Source organism: Dendronephthya gigantea, unplaced genomic scaffold (assembly GCF_004324835.1).
Source record: "Dendronephthya gigantea isolate DGI-Jeju-01 unplaced genomic scaffold, DenGig_1.0 000078F, whole genome shotgun sequence".
In the NCBI taxonomy this organism is placed as follows: Eukaryota; Metazoa; Cnidaria; class Anthozoa; order Malacalcyonacea; family Nephtheidae; genus Dendronephthya; species Dendronephthya gigantea.
Window position 1 is genome coordinate 17469 of NW_021163088.1, and position 23564 is coordinate 41032.

At 35.9% G+C, this 23564-nt stretch overlaps 2 protein-coding genes and 1 long non-coding RNA gene across 3 annotated transcripts; 1 reads left to right on the top strand and 2 right to left on the bottom strand.

The window, feature by feature from the left end:
* Positions 1–23: 23 nt before the first annotated feature.
* On the bottom strand, positions 24–1985 carry LOC114532134. The gene is made up of 3 exons (XR_003687932.1): positions 1880–1985; positions 1016–1126; positions 24–119 (listed from the first exon to the last, which is right to left on the bottom strand). It is a non-coding gene; the product is annotated as an uncharacterized LOC114532134 (long non-coding RNA).
* A 1184-nt stretch (positions 1986–3169) lies between these two features.
* LOC114532186 lies at positions 3170–6955 on the top strand. The gene is made up of 2 exons (XM_028553760.1): positions 3170–3495; positions 5018–6955. Exon 2 carries the CDS (start codon positions 5117–5119, stop codon positions 6641–6643), a length of 1527 nt encoding a protein of 508 aa, XP_028409561.1. The 5' UTR covers positions 3170–3495; positions 5018–5116; the 3' UTR covers positions 6644–6955.
* Positions 6956–9090: 2135 nt separating this feature from the next.
* Positions 9091–21014, bottom strand: LOC114532189 (protein ARV1-like). The gene is made up of 7 exons (XM_028553762.1): positions 20933–21014; positions 20242–20361; positions 12158–12200; positions 11630–11740; positions 10958–11036; positions 10167–10315; positions 9091–9356 (listed from the first exon to the last, which is right to left on the bottom strand). The coding sequence occupies exons 2-7, from the start codon at positions 20329–20331 to the stop codon at positions 9241–9243; spliced, it is 588 nt and encodes a 195-aa protein (XP_028409563.1). The 5' UTR covers positions 20332–20361; positions 20933–21014; the 3' UTR covers positions 9091–9240.
* Between the last annotated feature and the right edge of the window lie 2550 nt (positions 21015–23564).

Genomic DNA, 23564 nt, shown 5'->3' on the forward strand with positions numbered 1-23564 from the left:
TGGTGTCTAATCAATACCTTCAAGCAAAGCTGAAATGGTTTCTCATCTTTGGCACCTTCAAACATGGACTTTGAACAATCAATGAGAAATATCAGGCTATCTTTATTGCCCCAGTACCCCTATGAAAATACAAACAAATGAAATCAACAATCAAAAAATTTCATTAGAGGTCTAATAGTAAGGCAAACATAATCTGTGGGTAAACAAGTTGTAATGGCCAGGGTCTAATTGACCCATGTCATTGATTTTACTCCACCAAGATGTCAGCTGATTAACTCATTAACTGGCAGAACTCTTCCACTGACAAATATAATATCATCTTGTTCATCTGGCATTATGGAAAGTAAAATACTTAAGAAGAGCACATCAGTCATCTGCATGAATGAATTGCATGGTAGTGAGTTAAAACAAAGAAATTAACAATGATGCATGTATATTCTTCAATATTCCTTGATTCTTTCCTCTTTCTACAGCTTTGATTTTTTGTCCGGGCATTAGTATATACTGGTACTGAGGTATACTCTATACTATTTCTCTGTATATTTCTGTTCTTCTCGTTCATCGACCTAATCCTCATCCTTAATATCATTCTTTATATATCATGAAGACATTTTGACACTCTTTTCCTTCTCAAAAAGTATGGAGAATTATAGAAGAGTAAATATTGTTGGGACCAAACTAAGGCATATGGGAAAAGGTTACTAATTACCACCATATCAGTCAAGTCAAGTTCCAACATTTGTAAGACTATAAGGAAAGCTTTATCCAATATAATATAGATAAATTAAGCAAATGTCATACAGTATGAGCAACAGGTATAGGCAATAAATTTAGTTACATGCATATAGTGATATGCTCATATGAATTCCTCTTATAGTCCTCTCTTAAAAATAGTGTTCATGTTGGAGAAAATTTCTCTAATTATGAAACCACTAAATTATGGATTCTAGTAAAATAAAGGCAAGTTTTTGTGACTACACAAAGCATTGTAATGATATTTTGTTACCAATCTTACCATCTCATTTCCACCTTCATTTTCCTCAGCATTTCCATCACCATCATCTGCACCCATCCAAGACCAACTCATTTTGTGATTTTAATATAAACCATTAACGTCTTGGCTAAGCTAATAGGAAGGTTAATTTTAAAGTTAAATCTAAATTTGTCTAGCGGTATTCATTAACCGAGACACAAATGTGTAAATTTTGCCTTGCAAGTTCTGAGTTATGCTATTCACCCCCCCCCCCCCCTTCCTGTCCTTAGTGATGCTGACCAACTCAAGGACATGCAGGCCTAACCCCACTGAAACAATTTCAGGATCACGAGGTTGAATCCCCAAAGCCCATTCCTTTCTGTGGATATTAAATGAAAAGATGAGTATACATAGCCAGCAGCCATTCATCTAGTTTTCTCTTGCATTGATTAACCACCTGGCTAGTACTGGCAGCCAGGTATATTGTTACCATAACGTCAATGAAATACTAAATGACTGGCAGTTTTTCAATGGAAAGAAGGGAAAATTGCTGATCATTTACGGTATTAATACTTTGTTGTTGAATATTTATGGTACAGGATAACGTTTTAAATTGTGGTGCAGGATATAGCAGTTTAAAATAACTGGCTGAATGCTAAAGTATTATAAATCGCCACTCAAGCGGGAACATCGTTAATTATTTAACGCAGGGCTAGCTATTATTGTGTTTTTATGGCTGTAGTAGTATATAAGCAAAGTGAGAAGGATTATTTAAATTAAATCATGAAATGTTATCAACACATGTAGCAGAATGCAATTAGAAATTGGAATTTTACATCTTAGAACACACTTTACTTTTTAATTTTCCTCATTTACATGCTACGGAAGAGCGATAGAAAGTCTTACATTTTTTGTTACTTAGATACAACCAGATAAAAGAATACCACGCAAAATATGCATTCAATCCTTTCAATGTCTAATATTGTTTATTGACTTTATTCGCCATACTTTATTTTCCCGCGATAAGAGTCCTTAACGGCAATCCACGAAAGTTTCCGACCGGTTGGGTTTCCCCTCAGGGTTTTATTTGTGGTTTAATTTTTGTTTGCTCAGTGGTGATTGGTGGGTTTCACGATTTGTTTTCATAGTGATTTGAGTGGGGTCAATGTCCTTTTTTACCGGAAGTGGTAATATGCTATTCATGTCTTCTTGGAAATCCGAATTTATTTGATTATTTCTAATTTTTCTATGCCATTATGACATGCTTCTGAGAAGTGCATGTCGAAAAATCCCACTTTGAACGACATCAAGTCAATGGAAGGCAAAAGCTGAAATGTTCGGGTGATTTTAACATTCTTTTTTAAAAAGATTATGTAATTTCCAAATTTGTTGGGTTTGCAAAATAGTGAAAATACGGGTATTCTATAATTGCTCCTAGGACAGGTTGCGCCGTACACACTAGTATATAGCACACACTAGCATTAAGTTATCAATTTTTCATTCTTCTTTTCTATTCTATTCTTATGAAATAGAAATTGGTTGCCTCACAGTCATGATCAAAAGAAGTGAATAAACACCAAAGTCCAAAATATTAGCATAGCTGGACAAAATCTTCAGGCTGATTAGGCTACTGTCTGGCCAGTAGGATAAATTATACGAAAAATTATTTAGAAATGAATAATTAACGAGCAGCGTTGAATTGTTATAAAGGTTTTTAAATTTGGACTAGATTGGATGATTTGGATCGTGTAATATTTCGCCACTAGGCTATACTGCACCGTGACCGCACGTCCACAATTTGTGCGTACAATACAGTGAACGAATGCATTTATTGTTTGTACTTGGAAACTGGAAATGCAAGTTTGTATTTCCAGTTTCCAAGTGGGCATTTTTTTAAAGACCTAAATTTCGCGCGAGAGCTGTTTTGATCTATTCAACACCCACCAAGTTGTAGTGGGTTAAGAATTTCGCTTACATCATCATTTTTATTTCAAATTACATTCACGCGAATTATCTATTCTCATAAGAAAGTTCGTTCTTTCTGTTGCTTCGTGAGTTAGGAACGATTCAAAATCTGTTCGGGGATTTTTTGCTGCCATATGTCTATTCACACGTTTCCCTCAAGGGGTTTCCCAAGGGTTTTCCCTGCAAGACATTGCATCAGCTTCTCCAGTACGTCATTGACTTCAGCGGGAAGCTAAGGCTGAGTCACGCTTCAGATTCTTGCATTTTCAACTTCCTATATAAGGAATCTCGTCAGAATTTGTGCTCAGAATTCATTATTTAAAAACACAAGAGAAAACTACCCGAAAGCTAGACTATGTCGTTGGGTCTTTTTTGAGTTTCATAAACTGGATTAATATAGTCAATCGAATATGGCGAACAGTATATTTTCATCTTCGGAGTTAAATTTCCATGGCATGTATGACAAATGGACCGATCAATGTGTTACAATCATACAACCGAAGCCACACGAAGAAACGTGGGAGCCAGCTGTTCATAAGTATTATATGGCAACAAAGGTTAGCTACTTTTTAAAACCTATTTGGGTTTGAAGTGTTGTCTTTATTTTATCTTCTGTCAGTATCAATATCATTATATATCAAAGGCGTGGTTGTAAAATTGCTATATAAGTACATGAGATGTTCAAAGTATTAAAATAATCTGTATATGGCTGTATTCGAAGCTTGTATGTTTAACTGTACGGTTCCTTTATATTCTACATAAGTGCCACTTTATACATAACAAAGAGTTATTTTAATTCTTAATTTTGTAACCTTGGCTTGCCTGAACCTATGCTGATTAGTATGCCCATGTGACATGCAAGACTTTGGCCCCAATTCAAAGAAGGCTTTACTAGGAAAACTAATAAACAAAACTTTGCATATTTTTAAATAGCAACTGCTCAATTTCCCCTTTGAGACATAGAAATGGTGTATGATTCATATTATTGGGGGCAACCATATATATTTGTGTAGTTCTGTGATTGAGTATTTGTTCACATGGGCAGCTGAGTGACTAAAAAGGTATTTGGATTTCATAACCACATTTACAAGAGAGGTTTTCTATAGGTAAAAATGTAAAATTAACATAATTATTAAGTTGAGGCATAAAATAGTTGAATAATATTTAGGACAAGTCACATTCACATGTTAGACAGAGCCTTGGGGCCAATCAGTTTTATCAATGCCTTGATCTCTACCAATTTTCGAACCAGGGGCTCTTCTATGGACAAACTTGCGGCTTTATTTTGTTAATGCTTCAAAAATTTGTAACCTAAGTGACAAATTGTGTCTAAAGCTTAATTGTACCAGTATATATATCATGTTCAATAATTTATAATTATAAATGTCATAATTCAATTCGTAATCCAAGTATTTTGCTTATATTATTATGCTAAAGTTTGCTATGTATATTCTAAGTGTGTCACATGTATGCACATTATTTGTCGATTCATGGGGTTTTAACATACGTTTTAACTACACACGTAAAAATCATCATGTTGATGCAAGTTGTTAAAAACAGGAGTGAACAATGTTGTGCTGCACCCTGTGAACAGTATTGTTAACAATGTTGTTGAAGCTTGTTGAATCATATCAATCTTGTTGCAACTTGTTACAACAACATTGCATCAACATTGATGATTCAACAAGCTTCAACAACATTGTTAACAATACTGTTCCCAGGGTGCAGCGCAACATTGTTCACTCCTGATGTGACAACCTCATCAATTTTTGGCCATGTAGAGTTTCAAAAATAGTTGTCAGCAGTTTTAGGCTCTCATCAGCAATTTCTAATTCCATATTGAGTTTTCTCAGTTCAAAATCACAGTGGTGAATAAACAGAAAATCAAATATGCTTAGATTGTACTTTTCACAAAACTGACTAAACAGGGATAATTTTGACTTTTCTCCAGTAACTTTATTATTTTAGTTACATTTGATAGTTATTATATGTTTGTCCACATTTTGGCTTTAATTGCAATGGCTTGTCAATAAACATGATGCGTCAACCTTATTGATATGATTTTTTTTTATTCTTTAGCAAAAACAAAACTTGCAATGATCTGTTGTTGGATTTTGCTGAGTTTGTACATTGAATAACAAACAAGTCTATTCAAGTGTTGTGTTCAACATAAAAACTATGGGAAACTATTTATCAAGTTTACCTTACATAAAAAGTGGGTATTTACCCGAAAATAATAATGCAATAAATGAAAATATTGCAGAAAAAATGGACCAGCCCAGACTGGCACCAAAAATATTTCATTATTTTACTTCTGTGGACGTTCCTAGTGTTTTAGCTTCAAAAAGATTGCAAAATCAATATAAAAAGGACAGTTCTACTATGTTGAACTTATGGCAAAGACTTGACAGCTTATTTCAATACCGATATGCAACTCCGGAAATAAACATCACAGAGGAAAACAGCCAGAGTAATTCGTTCGAGGAAAACAGTTTTTCAGAGAAAACCAGCCTGACAAATTTTGATAAACAAACTTGCCGACCGTTGTGCGAAAGAGACTTGGAAGTTCAGGAGTCCGGCGACTTAGTTAGTTTACGAATAAAAACCAAATTGCAATCTCCGGTAGATTGTTTCAAGCGGTCTCAAGAGCGAACCTTTGGCTTTGATAAACTTATTTTTCAAAGACTGGACAGTGGTATTGAGGATACACCATTCGCGTTCAGCGCACCCACACAAATCGACGTGGACGCTTTGTATTTAAGAACAAGAGTAACAATGGCTGACAACCAGGAATGTTGTTCTATCGACGGCAACTTTAAAAGTGAAATGGTTTATAATAAGTCCATATGCTTCTTCATTGACATAAGTGATCCTTTGAGGCGAATGCCTCTTTGCGAGGATTACAGATTCTCGACATTCGGGGAATGCGATTCTATGTTCAGTTATGATTCAATGTTTAGCGACAAATCGTCTGGGAATTCCAACGATAACTGCGCAGATGACGATTTTATTGTCTTTGAAGAAGATACTTTGGACGATGATGCAGCTTATGATTTCAATTTAATTCTAAAAAACCCTTGTACTCCAGCAAAGCTATCATGCTGCGTTAGCGCGAATTCCACGACTTGTCTGGATATATGCCTGAATACTTCACCAATTACACCACACTCTATGTGCCCCAGAAAACTAACCACAGAATCTTCTATGTCTGTAAAAATAGACATTTCGTCCAATACTAACAGTAAAAGCCATGAATCTGATGCATTGAATCATGAATCTTATAAGGCCGAGGGTTGCTTAGACTCGAATTGTTGTTCAACTAGCCAAGTCACATCTGATAAGACCTATCCTGAAAAGACCTATCCTATAGAATTACAAACAACAAACTGTTTCGATGCTTTTGTCACGACTGAGAAATCTGCAAAATTAAAGGTGAATGTTTCGTCCAATACTGATTGTTGTGTCGTCACCGGGAAAACAACGGGAAAGAAAAAATCCAGAAAAAAAGTTTGCTTTGAAAGAGACGATGATCTTGTTGTTGTCTACGAGATGAGACATTGGGACTTCGCTTACCGTGAGGCTCGAAAGGGACACTGGGAATTAGCAGCTGCTGATAGATGTCGATTTCGACGACGTATTCAAGAATTGGAATTAATCCTTACTCCATGTTTAAAGCGAAAACTAGGCCTAATAGAAAAAACGTAATTTGAAAAAACATTAGTTTCTTTAACAATTGAAAAACGTATTGACTATTGTTTAATTTATACAAGTGTTAGTGTCCGATGTATAACACTAGGGGTTAGTGACCCGTATTTAAGATTGAAACGATAATTGATACAATATAGTAATAGACATATGCATTCTAGATTCCATTCATTAGTATTTTTAATTACTATTGACAAAAATATTTTGTATAAGGTAATGCAAGCTCGAGTGAACAGCAACGATTTCGTCCACTCGTTGTGAACTATATAAGATATAGTTTTAGTTAATATGATATTTAAATCTAATGGTTTGAAGCATTAATTAAAACAGTATCAATTGTTTATCCTGTGATTCTGACTCTCTTCAAACGACCCCGACTGCACCCCCCCCCCCTACCACAGTTACAATAGAATACCAGCTGGCCATTGGGTAAAGGGTGTGTACGGCAGGGGGGAGTGAGTTGTACACCTTTGTGCCTGTGAGGTTTTTTCAAAAAACATTGATGAAAAAATGTCGGTTCTTGAACTATTCGTACTAAAGCGACAGTAATCACTGGCTATATCTGCACAGCAATCAATTTATGCGAAATAGCGCGAGCGATATATAGTTGTCTTCCAAACCCATGGCCGTGTCTTCAAACAAGTTTCCTTCTTTTAATTCGTTTCTGCCAATAATGCACGCAATCTTAACTGAATTAACTAAACATGCACATTTGGGTCCTCATATTGGTTTCATAAAAGACAAACATTCCAGAAGTGAAGATAGCTTCCTATTTAACAGCCTTTTGGGAAGGCGACTCCATAGCCCTGTTTACACTACACTCGATTTATCGGCACGGCACGGCTAAAATGGGTACCCGTGCCTTTTTTATTCGTGCCCAGCCTTTGTATTGATAGCCTGAACAGTGAGCACTAATAAAATTGGGCACGCGTACCCATTTTAGCCGTGCCGTGCCAATAAATTGAGTGTAGTGTAAACGGGGCTCATGTCGTATGCCTACGAGTACAGGCAATAAAATATATTTAATCTTAAGGCTCTTTCCCACTCGCTGCGAGTGTTTGCATCGATCTAATTAAAATAAACTGTCAAGCATTGTGATTAAACGAAATTACTCGCAGCGAGATCATACAGTGCCAACCTCGCAGACCAGGCTCTTCTACCTACGCTCCACGGCCCACGCTGGCATGCGTGTTTGCATACAGTACTTGTTCAACGGGGGCGCCGGAACTACTGCCGTGAACTGCTTCCGGCGTCTCTGTGCCTGATGCAATATTTCGTCTGAAAGCGAACCGCCATCTGAATTACAACAAGTAACCAGACACAGTACTAAAATGCGGTGCCCGCAATGCTTGTCTAGAAATAAAACGTCCGCTTATTTCTAACGACATCACCAACTTACATTCTCCTGTCGGCCGCAGCCTGGTTGGTTGGTACATTAAGGTCAAAATTGCGCCGTTTTAAAATCTTCAGAAATAAAATATTTAGGCTAAAAATACTATCTAAGAATACTATCAAAATGAAGAGAAACGTGAGACGAATAAACTGGCGTAGTCAAGGATTAAGCGTACTGCATTTTTAATTTGTTTAATAATTTTGAGCGATTTGTCAAAAAGTTCGCTTATTGAAACTATACTTTAAAACCTTCGAAATAGAATATATTTGGCTCAAAGTACTATAAAATAAATCGCAATGTAAGACCGATCCACTTATTTAAGGACGAAATTAAAAGAGAAAACCAACGATATGAAAGATATCAAAGACCAAACTTACTATTACTAGTAAAGTATAGCATAGTAATTTTGAGCGATTTGTCAACAATTCAATTTCGTTTGTCTTTCAAACGTCATAAATCGCTGCGAATACTCTTGTTTAGTAATATATTTAAGACCTGTAAGTATAATTTCTTACGCTGAATCGAATGGTGGTATTTTTGTTCTTCTTGGGTGCATAAAAGCAGAGATACACGCAATTATCAGAGTTTGAGATTGAAATTGAAAAAAGAACGTTCCTTTAAAAAAGGAATTTGCCAAACGTACAACAAGATTAATAGTAATAATTAGGAAAAAATTCCAAGCATTCCAAGTATGTGCAAGGAATTTTTACTTGGCGATTAAGGAAACGTATTGATGCGAACAAACAAACTCACAGGCAGAATATAATGCGGTGCCAAACTTGGCGCGGGCACCGCAATTTATGCAAGTTACGTCGCTTGCGGGGGTCCAACAACAATTTTATTTTGGACTTCAAAGACTAATATCATGACAGGGTGAACTATGGAGGTGTCGGGGACATGTCACAGTGCTCGGAAGCTTTCGTGCAATTGGATAAAGAATTTTTATGCTTTCAAAATTTTGGTTAATGAGGCTACTTTAAAGCCAGGAACTGAAGATGGTGGACAGTTCGTTGATTTCAGCCAAAATATTCCATGAACAAAGAACGACATATAGACTGCCATAGCAATTCTGAAAAAAGAACTTATTATGTTACATTCAGCTCTTTCAAATAATAGCTTATTTATAGCTAAATAATACAATGTTAATTTTGATTGCCCATACAATGCCATATAAGTCTTTGAATTAGTTTCATCGTTCGGGGCATCATCGAACAATATATTCCTGAAGTTCTAGTGTCCTATATCCAGCTATAAAACTGTACATCAGTCCATTGCCAAAGGTCACAATGAATATTGCAGGAATTATCTTGCCAAAAAGAACTAAAAAAATTAAGAAAACAATGATTACAGCCTTTTCGGGCTAAAATTATCACGCAAACTAGGGTTTCCTATGGTGAAGGCAAAAAAAGTAAACGAAACTCGGAGTTCGCAGTCGCGCCGATACCTGAGTAAATATTTTTATGTTCCTTTCACGTCATTTCGAAGAACAGTCGCTTACCTTCCTTTCTACACATTAAGAAACTGACGAAAATAGAAATTTCAGATCCCAAAAGAAGAAATTTCATCACACATATAGTGTGGCTCAGATTGTTCAGTCACCTGTAAGGTCATTGTTGGCGCGACCATCTTGCAACTTAAGCGGCAATGATTCAGTTCTTTCTATTGATAGATGCGAACGAGTTACTTGTGAGTTCTCCGACGTAAAAACTCCGGAATAAAGCGCCCTTATCTAAACCCATTACAAATATCCATTCGTTCACATCCACCATAAGAAGAAAATGCTAAACGCGAATGGGACTTATATCGTTCAGCCTGGATGTTGGCCCCTGCATCCAGTTTTCGTTGCGCCAATAATATAGATCAATGCGGAAAAATGGAGGGGGCTTGTTGCCAGTTACACGAAGGCGAGGCTAGTCAGATTGTCTCCTGCTCTTCAGAAATTTCACATTTCTGGTTCTTTTCTAAATTTGCGAGACCTGTTACGAGTTACACAAAAACAGGTTTCTTGAGTCAAAATTAAAAATAATCAAAAATTTTCAAATTTTATTGCAAAAGAATCTGACCCCTTCCAGAGTACGGCCAAATTATTATCAAAGGTAGAGAGTAGAGATAATTTATCTGATATTATACCTTTAAAAGCGACAATATTTGAAGTAAAAATGAACAATCTTGTCAGCCCGAGATAGACCGCACTGTGTGTTTGACCCCAGATCACGGCTGGGAATGCCAAAAGTTTACCAAAACTGGACAGCAATAGAACTCGAAGAATATCACCATACCTATGATGGTACAACACAGGCTACTGTTATCCTGCAAAAACTTTTGATTTAAACCATTTCCCGGAATCAGCTAGTGATGTAATAGCAACCGACCAGGCACGTATGATGTCATAGAAGTCGACAACAGCGCTTCACGCATCGCAATGACGAGCTTGCAAGCTCGCTGGGAGGGTTTACATCCGATGAAGATTCTTTTCTGTTGATTTTATTTAGATGCAAACACTTTCTTGCAAGTTACTAGGTTTTGCGCTGAGTAGAAAAGAGATAAAGCGAAGAGATAAAGCTTTCCATGTCTCTTTGTAGAAGTTTCATCTCGTTTTGGAAAGTTGACTACGATTCTGATAACTGGGCACGACTTAAAGCTTCACTATGAAGCAAAAATGTCTTTGTTTTTGTCGTTGAAAAGAGATAAAGCTTACAGATCTCTTTGAACATACTTTAAAACGTATTAAAAAGTAGATAATTAGACATGAGGCGGCCATCTTGGTGCAAACTCATTTATTCACAGGTAGATTTAAAGCGAAAAAAGAGAATAAAATGTCGATGGCACTAAAGTACATACGATTTGACAGAAACGGGATGTAACAGTGAAAAGTGCACCGTGAAATATCGCAAATCAAGTCACCCGGTCTTCAGAATTACCTCGGAATAATTGCAAGACTTGTCCAGTACGCAAATGTTTGTATTGCCACGAGAATTGCTGAGAGAAAAACGATTGTTTCTGTAATATAAATAGTTAGATAAGACAATTAAATATCATGGCTATATCTTAAGGTCATGTTACACGGTGCAATTTTTCTTGCAAACTTGCAATGCAATTCTACTTTTAAGAGATGTAAATTAGTGACGAATTCCCAAAATGTAAGTGTAAGAAACGCCATGGGGTGTAATAAAGACAAAAATTCGGTAGTAGCCAAATTTACATCTCTGAAAAGAAGAATTGTATTGCAAGTTTCAAGAAAATTTGCACCGTGTAACAGGGCCTTTAGGACCACTCCCCTATTGAACTTATTGCATATAACTCAGGCACACGAAGTACCATTTTGATGGTGCTACTCTGACACCGCGGTGCCACTCGGGTCAGCTTGCCCGGTTAGAAAATCAGAGTATAGCACCATCAAAATAATGTTTTACAACATAATCCAACCAAAGTTTCCAAACTTACTAAGTTTAGCTTGTTCTTTAAAGCTATACTGATGAATTTTCCAAATTTTAAATTCAGTTGAATATAGGGGAGTGGTTCATTCAACCATATTATTATTAACAGTTATGTTTAGAGAAATTTACTGCACATTAAGCTTCAAATATTCTTACCTAAACATGACACAAAGAACATGAAATAAAACTGCATTTCGAGTACAGAAAAATCTGTTATCGTCCCAAACTCGTGAAAACCTTTGTGCTTCACGTTATACCATTTGATATCATGGAATAGGTTAAAGATATAATAGGTTAAATTTTTAGACATCAATATCTCAAAACAAAATCGTATATTTTTTAGAGTGCACCAATAATACATACTGAAAATGCGGTATTGAATAGAGAATGGAAACATGGCACAAAACGTCATAGCAGTACATAAAAAAACTAAGCTTTGCTTTGTTAATTGTTTATGGAAGAATATAATCGTTAGTTTGTGCCTTTCGCTAGGCCCGAACCTATAGCATTTTTGTTTGCTTCATAGCCAATGTTAAAACCACGAGATTTAAAGCCGCCTAATTTGACACAATTTTTAATCCCGACTTCATTAAGAATACTTCATTCTCAAAATCTATTCATTAAATCTCATATTGGCGGCCATGTTGAATAGTGCCAATAGTTATACGAGTTTACATAGGATACAAGAGTCACAAAGGAGATAGATTATCCCAAGCTGCCAATAAATCTATTAAATAAAAAATATAATTGTTATTCGGGATACAACTTTATCTCACGAGTACATCAGAGTTATTAGGCGTAGAGGAAGGGTTAATTAGAGTTATTAGACGTAGGGGAAGAGTTAATCAGAGTTATTAGGCGTAGGGGAAGAGTTAATCAGAGTTATTAGACGTAGGGGAAGAGTTAATCAGAGTTATTAGGCGTGGGGGAAGGCTTAATCAGAGTTATTCGGCGTAGGGGAAAGGTTTAATCAGAGTTATTAGACGTAGGGGAAAGGTTAATCAGAGTTATTAGGCGTAGGAGAAGGGCTAATTGGACAATCATTAGGGTAACCAACATTGTTAAGGTGGGAAGGGGGGGGGGGTTATTTATGCATGTATTTATGTTCATTGACAGTAAAAGCAATCGTTATCAAAAGTGAACAATGTAGAACAGGAATATATAAATATATGTTCCCCCCTGACGACGTCTTTGTTGTTGGTAAATGTTAATCGACAGGCAGGGGGGTGGTAGCTGCCCATAGGGCATGACGGTTCGGCAAATTTTTATCACCCTTTTCCAATCTTTATCGAATTCTACCTAATTTATCAAAAAGCTTTATCGAATTCTACCAAATTTCGGAAAATTTCGATAAAAGCTTTGAAATAAATTTGGTAGAATTCGATAAAAGCTATCAGGTAAGCTGATAGATGATGGCCGCCGAAAAATGTTCGGCAAAATCCATAAACACTGGCAATGTTTCCGCCTAATTTGTGCATTTTCTCTTTCAAAAATAAGCGAGTATTTAGCGTTTTTATAAGCTTTAATTCGAACCGCTGTTTGTTTGTTTTGAAACTAAAATGTTCGTTTTTTGAACAAGAAATTATGTACCGACATTCGAGGTGAGTTCGGGGAAATTTCAGCCGCCCGAGGTGCGTAAATCTAAAATATCTTGATCAATATCTTAAACACGCCGCTGTTTGGGCATGCGCAAATAAATTTATTATATCTAATCAATTTTGATTAATACTGAATGCATGATATGCAGAAATAAAATTCAGTAAATATGTTTTAACTTTAAAACGTTGAAAGTGAAAATTTGGAAATTAAATTGAATGATTATTGGAATTATTCAAACAAATATATTAAAAATCGAACCAGCTGCAAAATAATTTCATCAAATTTAATGAATATTTTAAAATAAATTAAATGAGAACGAAAGTAATAAATTGAATGAATGAAGATATTAAAGACAGTCAAATTAAATGAATATAGCGACATGCATGATTAAATCAACAAATGTGTCGTATCAACAATGAAAATTGCAACGCCTGGCATCGCATATTCTAATTTACAATATTTGTTTTGAAATTTGCCTGACAAGTTGGGAGATTCCTTCATTTGCTTCGGCTTGCTCAGCTACGGTAGCAGTGGCGTAGCCAGCATCGGCTACGCCGCTGTACGGTAGTGATTCCCATCAAATGTGGTGTGACAACTGCCTGTGCCTAACCTAATGTGAACGAGTTAAAGTCCATTTGCATTCCATTCGGACCGAATGGACACATGGAGAGTTTGACGTCTGAAACGGTATGAGAGTATATATTATGATATATGGGGGTGTGACATTAAATTTATCACACTCTGGTATTAAATTTATCTCACGCGACGTCTCGCGAGGACTACACGCAATCACTAAAAATAATGGTGGGAATAGTGTTACTGTTTGTTTGAAAACAAGAAATTAACGATTCTGACGAGAAAATTAACCGTATTCTCGACGAGAGACATACAGAAAACGAAAAAATTGACTAGTGTTAAAATACGTTTTACGGTAATTTTTTTTCGCCTTCTTCGAGTACTTTTACTGATTTACAGAATATAGAAATAATTCTCAGCTCCGGCGAACCTTTGTACTGTATTTTTGCCTCTCTACAAGCTCACAATATACTTTCGGTTGTGATAACATATCTTTATATATAGCCCCGGCTCGGGGGATTCGGCAAAAATAACATCAGGGAAATATTTTGCCGAATCCCCTTAACTCCATGTCTATAAATTAATGATAAATATAACTCTCTTGACAAAGGCTCTCGAGGTCGAAACGTCGAGAAGTGCCAGCTTGGTCTATTTTCGGCAGTTGTTATATTAATTACCGCATTTATACATAATGTGAAGTTGTTAGAAGACGCTGCGACGCTGCTCCTTGGCAATATGGGAAGCTATCTACATCGGGTAGTTTTGTTTACTAAACGAGATTCTGAAGGTTTATAGTGCATGTAAGTTTATACCTATGAGTTCTTTGGAAACGACGCATTTCTTTGGGCACTTTAGGTAGGTCAATGCTGCTGTTGTGAATGGGAAGCATGACACAGGCGAAGAACGTTCTACCGTCAATAGCAAGAGCCCGGGCTGACTTTAAACATTCACTTGAGTTTTAACTTTATTAAAGATGTATAACAGAAAATAATAAATTATCCCCTAATCACACGGGTTAAATCGGATTGCAAAAAATATCATGAAGTATTCAGTATTTGAATCTTTCCTAGTCAATTATTCGGTTACTTCGATTTTAGCTGGTTTGACTCTGCACACCCGTTGCAAACTCTTGGGTGGGTTAAAAGATTTGGAAAAGTTCGCATCATTGGATTGCCAAGATCTCTTGAACTTCAGATAAAATGCACGAAACTCTCGACTCCGGAAGTAGTATATCACTGGATCGAGGATTGCATTGAACGCTGCATATCTTTGAAACTCACGAGAGGTTTGGTCATCTCCGTAGATAAAGACCACCACCGTAATTGGGAGGCAACACACCAAAAACGTTCCACCAACCATGGCCTGGGTACGAACTGATTTGAAATCTTCTTTGAAGTATTTCTGTCAATAGTAGCATACAACAAAAATCATCGTTTGGTCTTTTATCTAGAATTGCAATAAACCTCGTGAACTGTACACAGTAAAATGTCCACCCTAACTTATTATTCTCTGAAGAGAAGTTTTTAAATTACTGTAAACTTCTCCTGACAGTTTTCTTACAATTTCTCGAACGTATTTTGCTTGTACAAGTTTATTAGGAATAAAAGAATGTTTAAACAGCTTTGGTAAACTTATTGGCAAATAAAGCAGGTAACGTAAGGACTCATTATGCTGTGTTATGGAAATTGCTGTGCATTTTACTGAAGTCTACTGAAAGTTTTTTTCCACCATTAAAATATCGTTTCATACGGTCAGTTCACTTTAAAATAAAACGTTTCTTGATATTGGAAGCAATTCTTCTATATTTGTTTTCAGAAGAGGCCTTTATTTGATCATATCTCCTCTATGAAGATACAAAGTCGTCTCGAATTGTAGGGAAATTTCGAGGAGCAAAATTTCACCCTTGGGAAGAATCACAACTGCCCCCAGTGTAATATAAAATATCATTAAAGTATTTTCTAAACTTGTCCACTTTGATAGAGTCAAAGAGACCTCGGATTTTTTATCTTGTCTAAGTAGTACCTGAATAAATGTTTTTCTAATTCCACAACTTTTACATTAAAAACCTTGTAATGGGGAAATAACAATATAATAATAATTGGCATACAAGTACCTGCAAGCCTGTCACGATTTGACTTTGCCGCTTGATTTTTCTACTTTGAATTCTCCCCTCGCGAAACAGGTACAGGTTAAAAGTATTACACATGTAGTTGTTATAACAATGTAGTACCGACCAAGACTAGTATCCAGTGAACCCCCGGGTATCAGTAATGGATACACTGTGACAACTAATGCCAACATCCAGTTCAAAACTACCAATCCTCTTGCTCGTGTTGCTGTCATCCGTCGTGGATAGGCGAATGGATCAATCACCGAAAGCAGACGGTTTAAAGTAAGCAAGAATAAACTCCCTAAAGAAGCCAACCAAACAACGGCCGTGTACCAAAAGAATACGTCCCAAATCCAGACATACATATGCACTATATAAATAAGCAGAGATAATGCTGTCCCAAAGTCTGTAAACGCTTGACTGAGAATAAATATATTAGCAGGAACGTCAAGGTAATGTCGAAGAGAAATTACAACGTAAACAACAATTCCGTTTCCAAACAAGCCAAATATGCTCAACACCGCAAATAGTCCAGTTAAAATTGTTCGTTCATTTCCAGTGAGGTAGGATTGCAACGAATATGTCACATTTTCAGTGTCCATTTCCACGTTTATATGCTCACCACAGGACAAAACGATCGACGTTATCTACATAAAGTATTTATGGTCTATATAGGAAGAAAACTTTATGAGCAATCATTTGTAGCGCTGTCTTATTGAAGACGACCACCTGCGTGTGAACAACGAATGATATATTAAAATAAGGAAAGTCATAAAAAATAATATATAATTATTAAATTCCACGTATTAGCTATTAGTTTGATATTTTGCAATATTTATAAAGTTGTATGAAGATAATTGCCGAGATAACTAAAAACATGACACTTCAATGTATTCAATTTTCATGAACTAGACTCGAATAAAATTAACGAAATCTTTAGTGTCAAATTGACATGTGTCATCCTCGTGAACGGCACGGGTTTATAAGTGAATTGGATGGCAAACAAAAAACAGTCCACGGTAATATTTTTCTTGGGAATCAGTATGGATATATATATATATATATATATATATATATATATATATATATATATATATATATATATATATATATACACCCATTTGCAAAAACGTTGGCCGCAGATAGATAGATAGATAGATACTCGAAATCTAATTATAATTGCATATGTTGTGTAATCTATCTATCTATCTATCTGCGGCCAACGTTTTTGCAAATGGGTGTATATATATTATATATATATAATATATTATATTATATATATATTATAATATTATATATTATATATATATATAATACGAATGTATTCAGGTAAGGCACAATGTACTCAAAATCCCTATAAGCGAAGAGAAAATTTCAAGAATGATGAATGCTTATTTCGATCATGTTTGTGACGCATATAGCTACATTTGTGCTGATTTGCATAAACTTCAACTTTTTTCTTCTTAGCTTAGACAAATATTTAATTTGAAAACTATGTCGTTAATGAACTCATGATGGGTCAATTTTTCGCCTTGAACACGTCGTTGTACAACCAGGGAACAGCGTCGCAACGTCTTCTTTACACTTTTGCATCAATTGTGGTATAAAAACTGACAAAAATATGCAAAAACACTTTTCTCTCGGCCCTTCTCTCTCGGTCTCTCTTTTCATTGGCTGAACTTTACAATACATTAATTTCTGTTTCAACCATTAGCATAGCTCTGCGACATGTCCCCTAAGAAGTGTCTTTTTCTATTTTAGGCCGTTGTTTTACCACATTCAGGGGCGTAAATAGAACGGTAATTGGGGGGGGGGAGGGGAGCAGTGTTTATTCATAGACTCGGTTCTGCCCGACGAATTTCTATTAAAAGCTATTGCACTTACAAAAGAAATCCGTCGGGCAGAAAGTGATATATGAAAAAAGCCCCCCCCCAAAAAAAAACAAAACAATTATCGTTCTAGTTAGGCCACTGACCACATTTGATGCAACGTACACAGCTATCTCATTGAACAATTACTAAATGGTTTTCGTGCTCGGATGGCCTGATCCAAACACGCGGGAATGTTGCGAGATTTAAGAAAAGCGCGAGTGAATTTGCGACCTTTTTTACCATTATTCTCGCATCATTCCGAGGTGTTTGGATCAGGCCCAGGCCATCCAAACACGGGAAATGATTAAATAATTGTTTTATAAAATAACAACAACAAGGTAGTCTTCCAAGTTTGATTTTAAAAAGCGAATTAAATTTCCGTGTTTGGCCTGATCCAAACACGGCCTTCGACCAATCAGAAAAAGTTAACCTGTTTGATCGAGTATAACTTCAAAACTAAAAGGCCTGTTACACTGAAATAACTTTCTTTACATTCGTGAATGTCTAACTTAAACTTTGGTATATACCATATTCCATGCGATATCGGCGTTTCACTTTTAATACGTGTTTTTGACAAGTGCAAAAATTAGTCAAAAATGGTATATTAAATAAGAAAGTATAATAATCATTCACGTTCGTTTTCAACGTTTTTCCTCGTAAGGCTTCTTGAGCATTGTTAGCTAACCCTGGCATATTCTGTGCACACCCAAATTCGCTGTTGTATATCGTTAGACGAGGCATATTAAGAAAAGAACAAGCAAAATTCATGCGAAATTATTTGTTAAACTGCTGCGCTACCAGTACCGAACGAATTTCATCCCACAAGGAACATGAAATATTTGGAACAAAGTCTAAACCAAAAATAGCCAATTTTTGCTTTAACGCTTTCCAGCATATCATAACACAGAAGATAAAAAGACCATATCCATCTGTCAAATGTTTCTATTCAAACGTCATTGAAACAGACGAATACGTGCGATAAAATACTAGGATTTGTCAGTTAACTTTAATATGCCATTTTTAGCTAATTTTTACACTTTTCGAAAATGCATATTTAAATTGAAACTGCGATATCTCGGTCAAAACTGCATGAAAAACCTCACGCTATAAATCAAAATTTAATTTAGACATTAGAGAATATAAAAAACATAATTTTAGTGTAATAGCTCTTTTAATTTTGAAGTTATACTCAATCAAACCGGTTAACTTTTTTGCGCCACCCGGTACATGTTATTTTATAATTTGTATTCATATATATACGCTTGTATTCTGAAATCTGAAAGCTTACCCATGCTTGCACTAATTGATTGCGTTCTGGTTAGTCACTATAAATGAGTCCATTCTCGTTTCTCAATCAATGGCGGGAGTTTAAGGACAAAATTGAACCTCTCATTTGAGTTGAAATACGGCGATGTAATAATTATGAGGTGATTATTATCTCCCACTCAATATGTGTAAGTGTGAGTGGGCTTTTAGAATACACAAGCGACAGTATAAAATGAACAGTCGTCGTGGTTGTAGTTCCGGTAGGTACTTAAACTGACAGGTATGATAATCTTTTCAATTTCACATTACATAATTTAAAACACTTCAAAAATTCAAAAACGTTCGCACGCGACTTGAAATCCTTATCACGTCTTTCTGAATAAAATCATAGGGTACTGCAAACGCCTATTTTGAAAAGCACACTACAATTTTCAGTGCAGTTGTCAATTTTTTTTATCACACGCTGATAAGCGAGCCATATAGCGAGTTGATATTTGTTCTAGCATTGATGAAGTTCAAAAGAGCGATTTTCGGTTGTAATGTCCGCCATATTTATTTTTCGTTTGTATTCGAGGGTTATTGTCCTGCCCTCGTTTTCAATTCGGTGAAGCAAAAAGGTTATTAGGAATAAATTAGATTGACCGCCGTTTGCAAGTAGAAACTATAAAAAAGATGTTCTCTGGCCAGTCTTGCTCGCATTACTTTTGTGAATCTTAGGAAAATACCAGAGAAGGGAGGAAAACAAACAAGAGAAATATATAGCTGAGTTTGTTGATCAGCAACAAAACATTTTTCAACATTAAGCAAGAGTTTTGAAAGCCGTGATCGCTGTGACACAGTTTCTCTGTTCTTTTTACTCATGTATTAGTCATTCAAATCGCCTGTTATATGTATTTATGATTAGGGCAGTCCTGGCACTAAAATAACTGGATGCTGATTGGTCGAGAATGTTACAATTATTTTACTAATTGCAAAGCAGTACATTTAGTGATTTTGCTAAAATAAACAAAATGGCGGATAGTTTGAAACAGTGCATGGCTCGTAAATTTTCGCAGAATTTTCAAACATCACTTGTACTATTATTCCCAAGTTGTACTCGCCATCACATGATTACCTGGAAGCCAATAAATATTTGAACTAATAAAATTTACTTCGGTTGCGCTTCGCTCCAGTTGCCTGTGAGTTCAGTGACATAGCGATTTCAAAGGCGAAGCATAATATAAGCTATTTACTATGACTCACTGACCTCACAGTGCAAATGGAGTGAAGTGCAACTGGAGTAAAGCTTATTATTTCAAATATTTATTGGGTTTCCTATGATCAGATGTTAAACAGTATTACTGTACCTTTGGAGGTTTATTGAAAACCAGGTGACGGTATGCTTGAATCTTATGGAGAATGATATCCAGAAAAACAATGACAGTATCAAATTCCATATATTTATCAACTCTTTTCTTGCAAAATTTCTAAATGGAATATATCAACCAAGATATGGTTTATTGATTAACCAGACTGACCTCCTATGTATATTAACATTCATCAGGCCTTTAAAAATTCTTTTGTTTCCTGGCAGAAATATTCAAAAATTGAGCTTTCCTGCTAATCTAATACTAAAGTTCCTGAGACAGTTTTTAAATTAATTTATAACTATAAGACAAGCACTAATCTCAGGATAACATATTGTCGCTTTTAAGAGTCTAAAATGAATAAAATTTTGAAATAACATTCAAAGTGTTAAACCTAAAATGGCTTGTGAACAAATAAGATGTTTCCAGGATGCAAAATCTGCTGGCACTCTCAGGCTATGCAGTGGTACAGGTTACCACTATAGATAAGGTATGAATATACATTACATTTCAGAGCATATATAATGAGTATTTCTTATTGTTCTTACAGTAAAAAATATATTGAAAAATCAGTGTATTAATCAGTGTATTACATTTATTATATTTATATTTTTAAAACAATTAAATGATCGATTTAAAACAGTTTTACCTAAACCTAATTCTTGGAAGTAATTCGAAATATTACACTTACACAGATGCAAAGTTTAAAGCTTCCTCCTCTAAATTCTTTGTATATCTCTTCAGATTTTTGCCCACACTCGACACAAACAAAATCAGTTTGCTCCTTATTGGCCGCCATATTGAAGTTTCGAGATTTTATTATTATTCTTACATGACGTCTTTACATTTTCAATTCTTCTGGCCGTTAAAGTCCGGGTGAAAATGAAAAACTCAGTCGTGCAATATTAGGCAGATTTAGCTGGAGGAGGCAACAGCGAACTTCAAAAGGACGTGAAAATGGCGAATAAATGGCGTGGCATAACTAACATGTCCATATATAGGAGTATTACGCCATTTATTCGCCATTCTCGCGTCGTCTTTGATATTCATATATTCTGCTATGCCTGTTACGATTTTACTTCCACAAGAAACCAGCCTGGCATAACAGAATATATGAATATGGCCCCCTTCAAATGACCGTAACGAAAAAGATGGCAGCATGTACATTTTACTTTTTTTGAGCCTGTCTGTCTAAAGACGTCAATTCGGTTTTTTAAACGATTTCCGACTTTTTTGTTATGGTCAATTAGCGTTCGATTGATGCTAAAATGAAAGCGACAGTGTCTTATAACACGTGCGCAATAAAACTTGGCAGAACAATTTATATTAAGATAAACAGGTTTATATAAATAATCGTACATGATTAACATTCATACACCGTTACATCCGTGCGAAGGTTTACAGCAAACATGATTCTTGAGGAATTCATTGGAAGTTTTGTTTCACTAGTTTCGAGTTTCGTCCTTGGCATACCTCCGATATCTCAAGAAAATCCGCGAAGCCAAAGGGACAGCACTTTGATAATTCAAGAGACTGAAGAGAATTGTGAATCGCAGGAAGTTGACAATGGTCTAATACACCAAGAGTACGAAGTTCAGTTGCCTCAACATGAAGAGAACATTCCAATTTTGGTGGAAGCCAGTGAAGAAAACAGACGGAGTTTCTGTGAATCACTATGCCGGAGTTTTATGACAAATTTAGGAATCTTGGTTGCAGTTGTTTTTATAATAGGCTTGCTCACGATTGGAGTCGTCTACATTGACTTGAATACAAAAAACGTGTGTATAGCATGGATTCGTAACAATCAGAAAGTTACGCAGCGTATCCTAAATCTACAAAGGGCTGCTTCATGTATTTCAAATCTTGCATTTGTGTTATGGTTTCCAGGAATTGTTGTCATGTTGTGGGGTTTCCAGCAGTTCAAAAAGCACTACTTAACATTTCTGTCTGGCATTTGCATAGTGACCCTATCATTCACATGTATTTTTAATTCACTATTGTATAAGAAATTAGTGAAATCCAAAGATAACATATACATGTGAGTATGTAATTTAAGGCCGGGCTCCATACATTCTTTTATTAAAAGGTCTTGGCAGCTTGGCGTGGACCGAAGTTTGAAACTAGATGCATTAATGCGGGAACATATGTAAATAAGCAAAAGTTATCCATGGAGTAAAATCGATTAGAGAAAATATCACACACCAGCACCACGGAGCTTTCAAAAGATGTTTTCAAATTTTACCGAGATTTAACGCGAGGCGTAAAATGGACTTTGAGGTATTGAAAAAAGTATTTTTAAAACATAACAGTCACATGCTGTTGTTATATAGGATGGTTGTACGACTACCAGCTAGAATCGTGTTATTTACTCATTTTAATACCTCAAAGTCCATTTTACGCTTCGTTAAATATCGGTAAACGGGCTCATGTGAACAGCCCCTCAATAACGCGCAGGGGTAGACGAAACCTCAATTTGTTGCATAAAGTAATTTGTAGTCTTGAAATTTCAGACATTTGTCACACTCTTCTGTCGTTATCTATGCGTTGTATTCAATTTTCATTTACGTAAGGTTAGGTTCCTATAACAAAAAAGCAATAGCTATGTAACTCGACTTCGTATATAGTTACGTTTACTGAGTATATCCTTTATTTTCTCCTTAGGATACCAAATGACATTGTGTTTTTGTCCGCCATTGTTATTAGTGTTTACTTGGTTTCTCGTAAATTCAAGAGGGTTAATCCTGAAATACACTGCAGCGTTCTACGAATATCCTTTGTCCTTTTATTCCCGTGTGTTGGTGCCTGTCTATTTTCATATTTAATGGTCTTTGTTGTGATAAAAAAATTCGGAGAGACGGAGGGGAGGACGAAAAAAGCTGTCATCGCTGCACTTACTCCAGGAATTGCCATTCCGTTGACGGCTGTTTCAAAATATCTTGTCCTGCGAAAAAGCTGGGAGTTCATTCCGTCTGATCGGGCTTTTGTATTGTGCTTTTTCATACGAGGAGGTGCGATCGCTGTGTACCGTACATTGCAGTCAGGTTTTCAAGATATCTGGATTTTTATTAGCCTATCGCTGTTACATGGTGTTTCCAATGTTCTGAGCAAGGCAACTCTGAGGATCAGAGTTAAAATTTGGAAGTGCATTGTCAAATGCTTTAACAGATCACGTTGTGGGCCAATATTACAAGTGAGATGCTTAAATTCGCCGCGAATTCGTCGATTCAATGCTGATCTTGAAATTCAAAATATCTTGTTTGAGTACATCATCGTCGTCATCAGTCAGACCTATTTGACGTTTTATATTCTTATGAACTACGACA

What these genes read in the sequence shown, in the direction of transcription:
- LOC114532186 (XM_028553760.1), top strand. Translation starts at nt 5,117, where the DNA reads ATGGGAAACTATTTATCAAGTTTACCTTACATAAAAAGTGGGTATTTA.
- LOC114532189 (XM_028553762.1), bottom strand. Translation starts at nt 20,331, where the DNA reads ATGGAATTTGATACTGTCATTGTTTTTCTGGATATCATTCTCCATAAG. An exon ending in TTTTCAATAAACCTCCAAAG is followed by an intron (nt 12,201 to 20,241) that starts GTACAGTAATAC and finishes TTTATTTAATAG; the next exon opens with ATTTATTGGCAGCTTGGGAT. An exon ending in AGTCTTGCAATTATTCCGAG is followed by an intron (nt 10,316 to 10,957) that starts GTAATTCTGAAG and finishes GTACCATCATAG; the next exon opens with GTATGGTGATATTCTTCGAG.